General features: G+C 41.0%; 1 protein-coding gene across 11 annotated transcripts in view; it reads left to right on the top strand.

Moving 5' to 3' along the window:
- KALRN (kalirin RhoGEF kinase) overlaps positions 1 to 12,947 on the top strand; it is a 474,021-nt gene that overhangs the window by 279,877 nt on the left and 181,197 nt on the right. For all 11 annotated transcript variants that reach the window (XM_088058776.1, XM_088058771.1, XM_088058767.1 and 8 more), the window contains 2 exons: positions 7,534 to 7,703; positions 12,609 to 12,783. In XM_088058776.1, the coding sequence (XP_087914902.1) occupies positions 7,534 to 7,703; positions 12,609 to 12,783 (345 nt within the window). The remainder of the gene's footprint in view (positions 1 to 7,533; positions 7,704 to 12,608; positions 12,784 to 12,947) is intronic.

The following is a 12,947-nucleotide window of genomic DNA, read 5'->3' as shown; positions in this document are numbered from 1 at the left end:
GGCACTGCTAACTTAATTTTGCTTGATAACCAAGACCTGTGAAATTAAATTTTCTCTGCTTGAGTTGAATATTGTGATTAGGAGATTACTTCAGTGTAGAACACTAATTCTGACAGGGCTTGTTCTTCACTTTGAGGCAGAGCTGCTGGGGTGCAGGGAGCAGAAAGCTCACGGGACTGAGGGCAGCTGCCATTGACTCCCATCAGAAGAGCTGACAGAATATATCGAAGTTAATCATGGAGAAAACATGACAGTGGTTCTGGGATATATCCTGTAATCCTGTCACTCACTGTGAATTGACACAGGAATCAAAGTTAATGTTACTGAACCTAAAAATTTGTTGTTTGACTTTTGGTGCTAATATTGACTTTACAGAGCAATCGCCCACTAGATAATAAAGATTTGTGATGCAGGGGATATTCAGTTTAGCAACTCCACTTGCTGGCTGCTTCTGGAAGTTCTGAAGAGGTCTTGCTCTCTGAACATGTGTTTGTCTTACACACTGTTCCTGTCCTAGACAGCACTTTTGTTCCTTTTCTCATATTATATTTCAGATTTCAAAAAAGAAGGAAAGCTGAAACATCAAAATTATCCAAACCAGCTCTGGGTTATCAGCAATCAATTACCATGAAGCAGCAAAATAAAAGCAAATCCCCCTCCAACTCCAGAGAGTAGACTGTGGTCTGGACCAAAATGCCAACATTCAGCAGTCATTAACTTTGGTGGTTTTTTTGCAGAGCTAAATCTTGTCAGTAAAGCTATCAAAGATCTGGGACTGAGGAACCAGGACAGCTGGGGTGGTACAGGGTGCCCTTCTTTGCTGTCCATTTGTTGCCCAGAAGCAAGTTTTTTTTTTAATGAAGGATTAAGTAGCTGGGAAAGAAAAGAGCTGTGGTATCCTGGCAGCACATCCTGCTTTTGAGCAGGGGAGTTTGAAGCACAGCCAGACCACTAGTGAATAAAATTCTGCCATCTGTGATGGCAAAAGATTGGTAAGAGACAGAATCAAAGTGATGAGAATTAAATGCTTTTAAATGCAGCCACATAAACGAAATGTCAGAAAGTCAAACCTGTGCACGGAAGAGAAGTTCTTTCTGTCCTTCCACCATGTGCTAGCCAAAGGATCTCTGTAGACTTCATTTAAGTTCATACCTTGTTATCCACATTTTTCAGGCCATTCACCAGCATTGTTACAGACCAATGGCTCCACTCAAATATTTTCCTTGGCTTTTGAGGCCCTTGCATGTGTTTTGTGTGTTGTGGAAATAGTTCTGCAGCCTGTATGCCTCACTCTGCAGGTAACAGTGGTTTGTGCTGCAGCTAAAAGAGAGTTTTATGAGCATCTTTAAATAGTATGTGCCAACTCTCATAAAGCACTCTTTTATTAGACAGTTCTGCCCGTTCTGATTTCCTGAAGCTGAGGAAGATGAGCTTCTCCCAGTTCCAGTGCGTGGGTTTCAGTGCTGTGTGCAAAGGCACCAGAGTGGGCAGCCTGCAATAATTTGTGTACTGAGTAAATCTTCATCAAAGCCATACAGGTACACTCCTGTAATTCACTCATCACTCAAAAAGACACCTTCTGTCTTTCATCTGAAGTCTCTGCACTGGAGTCTATTTGTCTAGTTGAAAATGGTGTCAGTGGAGTGGCTCAAGTCAATGAATCCAACAAGACTGACTGGCTAAAGAAAAGTCATGCTGTTTTTTAAGTCCTTCGTATGTTTCAGAATGAATCAGAGTTGTCACAAATTATTTCTGCAATTCCCAGGGCATAGTGCACAAAGTTACAAAAGGCTCAAAGCAGCAGATCAGGGTAAGACTGTGAGTGACAGATACAGCCAGCCACTGGAAAAGGCACAGAGGAAGTGCTGCAGCTTCCACTTGAGAAGTGATGTTTAGAGCCAATGAACAATATACAGGAGAATGTAGTGGTACCTGCATTTATTTTAGTAGATTGCCACATTTGTAGTGTGGGAAGCTTCTCCTGCGCCAAACTGTACTGTATCATACTGGTGTAAAACTGAGGAAATCTTCCAATGCAGGAAGAACTTTTCTAAGCCAGTACGATCAAGTGCAAAATTTGAGAATTATTGCAGTTACTGAAGTTAATTACAATCATATTCCTAATTACAAATAACATGTTAAAATTATACTAGAAGAGAAACATGCTTTTACAATTTGTGATGGTGGCAGAAGAAGCATAGAACATATGGATTTGATTCTTCACTTATAAATCAGTTTTCTCTTCTAGATCAAATAGTACCTGAATTACAATTACATGACCTTGGGCTGGGGATCTATACACTCCCTGATATAAGCCTATCTACCCAAATCATGTTTCTCTTGAGAGGAGATTATTTTGTGCTGTATCAATCTGGTCCATGCAGGACTTGGAAAAAGCATCATATGTTTAGGCAGTGCAAATCCTTTTGCCACAAGCAAGGTGACTAATTAAAAAGCCTGAGCATACAGAAGCACCAGATGCAGCCCAACCAAGGATGAATGTCAAGAAATTGGCAAGGAAAAGGAAAAAAGCAAGAAAGAGGTTACGGAGAGATCAGATGGGTTTTTTCACAGGATGTTCCCTTTCCATTTGGCATTTCTTCCCAACCAGTTTGGTGGTATCTGGTAACATTAGGTCTTGCAGCAGGGAGTCTCATGAGTTGTATCTTACTGGGGAAGTCGTAGATTGTGGCATTTCATATGTAGTGTCTGGTCATATCCCATCCTGTCACCTTTTAGTGTGCTGCCATCATGTGACACCTTGCTGGTGGCAAGAGGTCACTTTGTAGCTCATCATTACAGACCTTGTTTTCTGTGTTTCTGTTGACGTTTTCTTGAGAGTTTGAATGTGACTTTGGACCATGTTGCTGAAATATGCTTCCAATTTACAGCAACCCTCAGTTCTCTCAACTGAAACGGGACTGAATGCACTCTAAGTGTGAATAAATACAACCTGATGAAGGTTAATTGCACTGGAAAATTTTATCTTCACCACCATTTTGGTGTGGAGGCAATTTAGTAAAGGCTGTGCAGTCAAGCTGGATGCACAACAGCATTTGAACAGGTGCCTTAACACAAGTGCAGACTGAAGATCTGCCATAAATTAACCTGAACTTGGGATCTGTGTGACTTCCTAGTGCAAATTATGATAAAGCTAAATATTATTGCCATAGAATAGACTTGTATAAGAATAGCATAGTAACAGAGGGAAATAGAGTTGATGGACATCTCTCTCTGGAGCAGTTTTGATTGTGTGTTTTGGGGGGTTTTTTCAGCCTGCCCTTGGTTTTCTGAACACTCACATTGCAATTCGTGGGGTGGCAGCAGGGTCCCTGCATGACACTGAATTCTTCTGCTCTAATCTTCATTGCTGTGATCAATGTTCTCTTCCTGAGTTATCATGAGCATCCTTTTGGGGCCTGCCCTGCAATCCATGATGCTTCTCTGACATAATAAAGGGGTAGAACACACACCCTGGGAAGTTGCTTGTGTCCATTAACATCCTTGTTTTTAAGACTAGCAAAAATGTTGTACACAGTAAATCTCCTGGATTTGAACTGGTTCTTTGTACTGCTCCCATAACTCAGTGTTTTTAAACTGCTTTTTGAGGGGATTATAACTCATCTCTGTCATTTACAAATAGCACTATATAAGCATTGGGTGTTTAATAGTTATTCCAATCATGCAGGCAACATTTTCTTAGCAAGCTCTTTAGGTTTTAGATTTTGTTTAAAGTGGTTCCTTTTTCTAAGTCAAAAGCATTAATTTTTAGGTAACAGGCACAGGTGTCCTTCAAACCTCCAGTTAAGTGGTCTCACTAAGTACTTGAGCAAAATGAAGGGTATTTAATCAGATGAAGTAGCTGGGAATAAAGAGCTGTATTGTCTCTTGGATGGAGGGAAAGTGTCTGAGTTTCATATCCAAGAAAGATGCAAAAGTTGTTGTCAAAATGCATGAGGGGCACCAGATGCTACCCCAAAAGAAAGGAGGGATGTCATTCTTCTTTCCCACTGTTCTAGTAATCAGAGAAGAATTCGTTTTCTTTTGTACAGCCTTGATAGATAAAGCTTCAATTGTGGACCCACTGTGGACTTCTGCATTAAGGCCTTAGTGATTAGGTACTTACTTGGGACTTCTCATAGCTAACAACTATGACATTTTTACATGTAGTTTGCATGGGTCAGATTTATATCAGACCTCTGATAGACTTAATTCAGGTGCTACCACTAATGCATTGTGCTCTCCATATCCAATTAAACATAAAAACATAGATCAGCTGAAGGAAGAACAAAACTTACTTTTGTCGTACTTCTGTATTGTTTTCTAGGATTCTATATTTTTTGTTTAGTACCTGTTAAGTAACATAATGCAGAGGTTGTTTCCTTTTCTGGATACATGACTGGCAAACTTAGTGAAAATCACCACAGGTGGATGTGGAAATACTGCTTCTATATTTGGAATATCTGTACATATCTACATACACCCCCTGTATGGGATCAAGTGGTACCTTAGTAATAGTTTGATATATGGGAATGGGACAAGTACTCACAAATTTTGTTTGTGCTAAGAATAAAAGAAGTCAATTTCTGCAAGTATGAAATAAAAGTTGTGCTGTGCAGTATGTCAGATTTCAATGGGAATAGTTTATTTGGTCTAAGCTGTCTAGCTTAGAGTAGGTCACAGCATGGACTGGAGATGCACAAGGTATCCACTGATTTGGGGCTTTAATAGTCAGGATTTTTTTTTTTAATCGGTCAAATACTTGCATTGGAATGAAACATCAGGCCCTAAGAGGTACTGATTTTCCTGAGTAGTGACAACCAGGAGGTGATTTCTATTTTTTGATTAACAGCTGTTCTGACTGTGGTGTTGCAGTGACATGGAATTGGTCTTTTCATTGCTGTGGCATTCACAAATGGTGCTTGGTAGCAATTTATTTCAGGTGCTATTAGCACATAACCTAGGAGGTTTTGGAATCAGGTTCCTATTGTGATTTGTTCCAGAGAGATCTTCCTAATCTTATTAATATCGACTGATTCTTTGTATTAGGGTTTTCCAGGGATTGGTGGAGTCTAAAGGATTAAAGGCCTCTGAGTCAAGGATGACCTAGATTCTGATAGATTTTATTATGCAAATCCTTACAGTCAGAGGTCATTAATGGAAACATCTGAAGCTAATATGAGTTAATATATTTGAGTGCTTTCTGAAATTAATGAGTGTTTTGGTTCCAGGTGAATACAATGCAACTTATGTTTAAGTATTTTGAAACAGATTTAGAAGCCTACTCAAAAAGTGGATAAAATCTTAAATATCCAATGCTCCTTCTGAAAAGTAAGGATCCAGAGACACTTTTGAGCACAAGATTTTCCTCTGAAGTTTGGAAACTTTCTCCTCTACTTTAACATAATTTCAAGAAAATAGCAGATTCTAAAAATGAACAAAATTCCTGATTTCACTTTCATTTTTGTAAAGAAAATTCCCTGAGCTTTGTAAGTTGAAAAGGGAACAAAAAACTGCAAGGAGTTAAAAAAACCACTGTCTTTCCCACCTCAAAACAGAAGGATGATTTATACACATAACTATTTTACTGTATTTACAAAGTGCTCTGTTACTTGAAGACCTGATAAACAGAAGTAATATTCCTGAACAACCTGGTCCTTGTCTGTTTTGGTCCAGTTGTCCCTACTGTTTGAGTGCGTTCGGATTGTTTGCAGGGATTGGATCAAAACCAGGAAGATTCTCAATATAATTAACATATAAAGGCACTAAGGCATTTTCCCTTTATGGCAGCTTCCCAAAGTTCAGCACATGGACCTCAGACCACAACTGAAAAGCCCTCTCTTTGGCTGGTTAAATATGTTTTCATTTTTTCACTAATTTCTCATGCCTATGCACTTACATTTGTTTCTTTGATTAATTGTTCCCCTTTTATACTATGCCTTTTTCCTAAGAATGTGAAAATATGTAAATATGCCAAGTAAAGACATTCCATTTCAGGCCAGTAGTTGGGCAGGCCATTCTGATTACAATATTTATGAATAAACAGAAGAGTTTACCCAAATAATTGAAAGCTGACTCTGAAAAGCCAACAAGTAAGGCATATGTTCTAGTACTTGTTTTTGTAAGTCTCTTAAGCAAGGAGTCAGAGGTGGGGACAGCAGAAGGCACTCTCCCGTTTCTGATATCATGAGCATGCTGAGACAGTTTCTAATTTTGATGAATTTGATTTGGACCAGGATAATATCCTTGAAGTCCATTGTGTGTGTATAGTGTAGCACTTAGTGACTGGCCTTAGGCTGACTTAGTGGCTGCCTTTTGGCAGCTGAAGCTTTAGACATCCCCATCCTCCTCTCGTTTATTGTGGACGTGCAGAATTCGCAGTCTCAGAGGAAATGCTGTAGGATGAGGATCCAGTGCAACTCGTTTTGAGCACAAACATTTTACTAGTGCTTTGCCACCCACACACAATGTCCTTCTCTGCTTTATGTTCACCCCTAGGTCCCTGTGGGACAAAGCTCTGCAGTCCCTGGGACATGCCTGTGGGAGAAGCCGTAGCCGGCACCGCATCCTTTGACATTTCCCAGGGCGCTGGTGTTTCTCACTCTGGTGCTTCACTGCTGCCAGCAGCACATACCAGCAAAATGTGGGTTAATGGGGCAGGCGTGGCACAGAAAAGTCTCTGGTGGAGTCATTAGGGTTGGCTGGCAGGCTGCCAGCTCGGTTGGTGCAATTTTACACTCACTTTTCAGCACAGGCTTAAAGGGAAAACCTCCGTTCCTTTAAGCCTTTGCAGCCAGCGACAGGCTGCCGGGGCATTCCTGCCCCTGTCCAGACCTCTGATGAGCAGCTGGCTGGAAATTCTCATCTAAGCACTTGCAATGATTTGTTGCTGTGATTGTGGCTTTAAAACTGGTAGTCAAGACTATTCATAATTAATGGATCTGCTTGGGGTTGATTGGTGATATTGCTGTCTCCTATGTTTGGATTTTCCCAGAGTTAAAATGCAGAGTCTGAGTGTGTTTTGAGGAGGGGGTTTAAGTGCTGGAAACAAAAAGAAACCCCAAAACCTCAACCCCTGGGAAGGCATAGCTGAGCAGGCACAGCTAGACTAGTCAGTACCATACACACATTCCAAAGATTGTAGGTCTGTCCTGCAACAGGCTTCAGTTGCATGAGAAATTAATAGCAGCTGATAGTGCTCAGCTCCTGAAAGGGTTAGGATATCACAGCTATAGGAGATTTTAATTTGTTGCTCATATAAAGAGTTATTCAGAATAAAATAATTAGTTATTGTTGTATAATGAACAGAAATTGAATTGGGTTTTTTAGAAAACTACCTGATATTATATTTATCTTATTTTCTTCCTTTAAATGGAATCAATAACAAATGTATCTTTTTAGGTATACAAATTTTAGGTCAGTTTTCCTGTGAAACATGCAGCCTGAGTTAATGCCTATTGATCTGGAATTAGAGAGCAAAAGGGTTAAATCTCTATCCCTCTCTGATTTATATTTCCCTCCCCTTCTTTCCAGCTGTGGACATGGATGGAAGATCTGCAGAAGGAGCTCTTAGAGGATGTCTGTGCTGACTCTGTGGATGCAGTTCAGGAGCTTATCAAGCAGTTTCAGCAGCAGCAAACAGCCACCCTGGATGCTACCCTCAATGTTATTAAAGAAGGGGAAGATCTAATCCAGCAGCTCAGGTAAGCATCCACCTGGGGCACAGGTGTTGAGAAATCTGATGCATGCTGTGCTTCAGGGATACCTAAATAGGGAACTGCAAGCTAGGATCAATTTGGAGAATTTGTTAGTTCTTTGCTTATTTATGATTCCTCAGATCCTTTGAGTGTTTTATTGAAATTACAAGGAGTGATTTGTGTGGACTGATTAGAGTAGTCTGTGGATCAGCATTGGTTTCCTGTTTGACTGAGAGATTATTTATAGGCACTGGGAAGTGAATGGAACCAAATGTGTTTGAAGTGAATATTTTTAGTTGGTATTTATAGAAGATTGTTAAATGGCTGTGAACTGAGGCCCCGTGATTTATATGGTTATTCCTGATGTAGGGTAAGTGTATTCCTCTTAATAAAATACACACGTGTCTAACAGGCTTCACTGTTTCATTTTGCATGCAGCACCCTTCTATTTATCTTTGTGTATGTGGGGTTTATTCATAGTGTCAAAGAGGCTCTTTTACTGCTGGTTCTTCTACTTGCACTATGAATTAAACCAGCTCATTTTTGCCTAATTTAAAATACATGAAGAGACTAGCCCCAAGAATTTAGGGGGAGGAATGTTGGGGGTTTTGTTGGGGGTTTGATGTTTTCGTTTCTTTTCTTTCTCAATCTGCAAGTATCGTCAAATGAATATTTGCAGAGTAAGCTTATACAGAATTTGTAATTGTGAAATCTCTCTCATTTATTGTTACTGTGCCTTTAGCTTTGTTGACAGCAGTGAAGTTTTCCTGCCTTTTAGGGATGTTACTGGGCACTGAACCAAGTCCAATACATCCCTTATTATTTAGATCTTTGTATTGTTACAGGTTGCCCTTATCCACATGTACATAGTGTGCATGTTCTGTATACATTATAATATGCAAATATCCCAAGATTTGTGCATTTCACCAGACAGTCCAAGAGAGTGATATCATCCTCCTCACCCTGAGCTTGCCTAATCTGATGCCTTTAGTTCTCATCTGAAATGTGCAGAAAGCCATGAGCCATGATAGGAGCCTGCCAGGAAAAGCCCAAGATGCTCTAGAGCAGAATGGACAATAAGGGCTCTGGTGGAGCTCTGCCCTTAAAAGCCCTCTTAGAGTCCTTAAGTATTTTACTACTGCCATATGCTGAGCTTTCCTCTAAGCTTTTTCCTGTCATCTTGGATGCAGGGTTTTCTCTGCTGAATCAGAAAAAAATAACTAATGAGAGATTTAATAAGACTGCTCTAGGTTTTGACTGTCATACAGCCCTGGGCAGCCCCATTGGAAAGGCCAGGGAGATTCCTACTCTTGCTGTGACTTGCCAGCAGCACAGGGGAGGGCGAGGGACTGGAGTTGTGGTATTGCTTGTCAATATTAGAGTTGGGGAGGAAGGATCAGGAGTAGACATTCCATCATTCTATTCATCTTTGCTGATGAGATCAGTAGGATAGAAACATGCTGGGTTTGGTAAGTGAGCTGGAAGAGGGGAAGGGGTTTTAGCTAAGAACACATGTATGGCCAGCTGTAGCAGGTCAGTCAAAGGTCTGCATGGTAACTTACTTTTGTGCAAAGAAATTATTTGCAAAGTTTAGGGCATTTCTAATTAAAAAAAAAATAGCAGTGAAATTGTGGGCTAAACATTTTTTGTTATTCTTCCCAACTATTGGAATGGCATCACTTCAGTGTGAACACACATGGAGAAGAGCCTGAAAGGAACCCATTTCAAGCTCATCAGGTGGAGTGTGGAGTGGTTTGTGGGGTTGCAGAAAGTGTTGACATTTAGAGTCCTGGTTCTGGTTGTGGGATTGTCCTAAAGGATTAGCCTGCAGCTGAGTCAGAAGGGAAGTGTGGAGAGTGGGCAGAGTAATATCTAGAGCTGAGAAGTCAGTGAAGCACGGGGAAGAGGTGAACTGCAAAGTGGTGTGTGGGACTTCAGCTTTTTCTTAATGTGAACATAGTCAATTCTTAGTTTCAGTCTTGGAAAAGTAACAGTGGCCTCAGCTTTGAGACTTTTTTTTAATCGATGTCATGCTCCAGTGTTTACAAAATACCATGGCAGGTTTTGTGGTGGCTGTGTTTAACAAAGAAAAGTTGGGTTTGGGGTCTAGTTTGTGCTCTGGGCAGTGAGCAAGGTAGAAGAAGGTGAATGTATTTGTGCAAAGGGATCCCCTGGTTTTGATGAAGTTTACCAAACCCAGAGAGAACAGCTGCCAAACCTTTAAGATGAGCTGGTTCAAGTGTTGGATTTGAGTGCGCTGACTAACTGCAAAGCTCGTAATGTGATCCTGGACTCTTTCAAAGCAGAGCAGTATGGAAAAAAACTGATGAAGCTGCCTCTGTGTGTGCCCACTCTTACCAGCTTTTGTGGCTGCTGGCAATGGTAAAGAACACACAGATAAAGGAAAAAAAGAAAAACTATAATGTGCAGTCTTTCCTTAACACAGGCTTGCATTTCAGTGTGGATCCCCTTGTACCTGCCACGAAGAATAGATGAAGATTGCAAATGCTACAACAGTGAAAAGAATGAAATGTGCTACTCTTATAAAGCATCTCATAACCTGGGTTAAAAGCAATAAAATTACTGGAGCTTTGGAAAATTTTATGGTTCTTGTTCTTGTCTTTGAGAGAGAAGATTTTGGTTTAGAGAGGTTCATTTGTGCAATAGCACTCTGTTTCCTCCAGATAGGCGATGAAAAGCTCAGCTGCCTGAACTAAATACCATGCCTGGGACTGCACTTCACACGAGGTCTTCAGGGCCTCAGTGACTACATCAGGAGGCCATACCTATCAGAAAAACAACAGGCCTGCCTAGAAAGTCTGTGCATGTCATGGTTTACATTGGAAACACTTTTCACTCTTCCTTATCAGTGCTTTACTGAGGTGATCCTTGTTCTCAGCAGTCAATGCAAAGCAAACCTTTTGAACTGCAGTTCCAGGGGTGCTGCTGGGGGCAATATTTCTGGTCATCTGTGAAAGGAAAAACAATGACTTGCTCCAGTGAGATGTGAAAAGCAGGAAAGTTTGTGACTGAAAAAAAAAAAAAAAGCCAGTGAAGAGTTGGGTATCTTGCCTTTTTTCATTAGTTCAGCATATAAACTTTAGATAATATGTGTTTCTCACTGAGCTTTCCCCCAGTGAAAGCACTGAAAGTGGTTTGAGGAGCACAGTGTTCATTTTAAACAAAGTCAGCAGCAATATACTGAGTCCAATTTTATGTTCCCCAAAGTTTATTTTGGGTTTTTTTTGCCAATAATTTCCTTGAATTTTAAAACTCTAATCCATAGCCTTTCAAAGATTAGTAAGGGTCTTATTCTTTCCCAGAGCTTCTCATCACCAGACAGAACAAGAAATATTGTGGCAGAAGCATGCAATGTCAGAAATGTGTTTTTCTGTAGGGAACTCTTTCTCAAACCAGTCTAGTTAGGGGTTGTCAATGCCTTATCCAAGGAGACAAGAAAAAACCCCACCAGATTACTACTCTTAAACTTTTGTATTGCATCAGTCACTGAAGTGCAAGTGTGGCTTGATTTGAGAAGTGAAATGTTTAATGAAAAGGAATTTCTAAAACTAAGTATGTCTCTAGATCCCGTGAGAGATTATTCAACACCGGTCTTGAATAATTCATTGAGTAATTTAGATAATATATGAATAGTAATAATCCTGCATCTAAGTTAAGACTTATTTCATGTACTTTTATAGAAGACAGGTGCTGACTGAAGGAAACAGAGCTTGATTGGATGCAGCCTCAGATTAAGCTGTAGTTTCAAAATCTCTAGTTATTTTCATTCCTCCTTCCTCTGTGCAGCTCTAATGTGGAGGCAGAGACCCTGTGATCACCAAGAACGTGAAAACAGACAAAGTGGGGAAAAAACCATACACCTGGTGTAATATTCCCGTATAAGCAAGGGAAATCGGTAGTACTTACATCTAAATCTTATTTTAGCTGATGTGCCAAAGCCAGGATTAAATTTTGGCTTCAGAGTTTCCTTTCTGGCCCTTCTGAAAGTTGAGGGACCTTGTGTGAAATGTTTGAGGATGAATTTCAGATCTTTACATCTGCAAATGGTATTTGTTCATAAAACAGTCACTGAAAAAAAAATAAATTGTTGACGACAGAGCAGGATGTAGATGAGCCTGTTTCTATATGTGAAAGCACAAATAGAAAAGGAACTGTCAGGACTTTCCTGTGCCCGTACTAAGCTTTCAAGTACAGCAAATTCCCCCTTAGTCCTGGCCCACCAGTTAAAGGGTTTGCTCCCTTCTGCTGCCTGTAAATGGAAAATGGAGCAGTATCTGACCTGTCACAGTCACATCTCGTTTCACTTCCCCCAGTGAAAAGATAAGTCAGGATCTCTCTTGGAGTTTTTGAAAGGTGTGTTGGGGTTTTTTGCACTGTGTTCTGTATCCATCGCTGTACTACGTTATCCAGAGGATACCAAGGCATCCCTAGCCATTGGTCTAAAATACTCCTAATTCTAATTCAATTAGTCTGTAAGGAATAGGGCAAATGCAGGAAATTAACTTGTAAAGGTGCAGGTGGCTGAATAGCATCTCAGTTTGATGTAAGTATGGGCAGGAGCAGGTGACCTTGTAGCATTAAAGGTGATTCCCAGCCAGTCTCCTCAAGAGAGCCATTGAGATGGATGTGCCACCTCCTCCCCTGCCCCTCCCAAGCTGTAAGGTCACAGTGTCACCACACAAGAAAGGAAGATCCCCTGCTCAAACTTTGTGCTGAGCTCAGGAGCCACAGGATTTCTTGGCCTGAGTAGACGAGTGTTGCACACACCTTCCCTCAGCCCTTGGTGCTTGGGTTGGCTCCTCAGCAGCACACAGAATCACAGATGTGTAGTTCTTGCTCTTTTGCCTGCCTCAAAGCTCAGCTCTAAGCCTGCTCTGTGCCTTGCTCCAGGGACTCTGCCGTTTCCAACAACAAGACCCCCCACAACAGCTCCATCAGCCACATTGAATCCGTCCTTCAGCAGCTCGACGAGGCCCAGGTACAGATGGAAGAGCTCTTCCATGAGAGGAAGATTAAGCTAGACATTTTCCTTCAGCTCCGGATTTTTGAGCAGTACACCATTGAGGTAAGAGCTGGCTGCATGACCTGAGGGCAGGGGGAAGCTGTGGGGTGAGGATCTGTGAACATACCTGTGAGGGTACCTCTTGAGCGGTTTGATTCTGCTCAGCTGTGCATCGAGCGGGAGACAGAAAATTACAACTGTGCTTTCATTCAGACTGTTGGACCTAA

Source organism: Pseudopodoces humilis, chromosome 8 (assembly GCF_049639895.1).
Source record: "Pseudopodoces humilis isolate 2021_Gansu_Grassland_sample_001 chromosome 8, ASM4963989v1, whole genome shotgun sequence".
Taxonomy (NCBI): Eukaryota; Metazoa; Chordata; class Aves; order Passeriformes; family Paridae; genus Pseudopodoces; species Pseudopodoces humilis.
The sequence above is the reverse complement of the archived record's forward strand: the minus strand, read 5'-3'. Positions and strand labels throughout refer to the sequence as shown.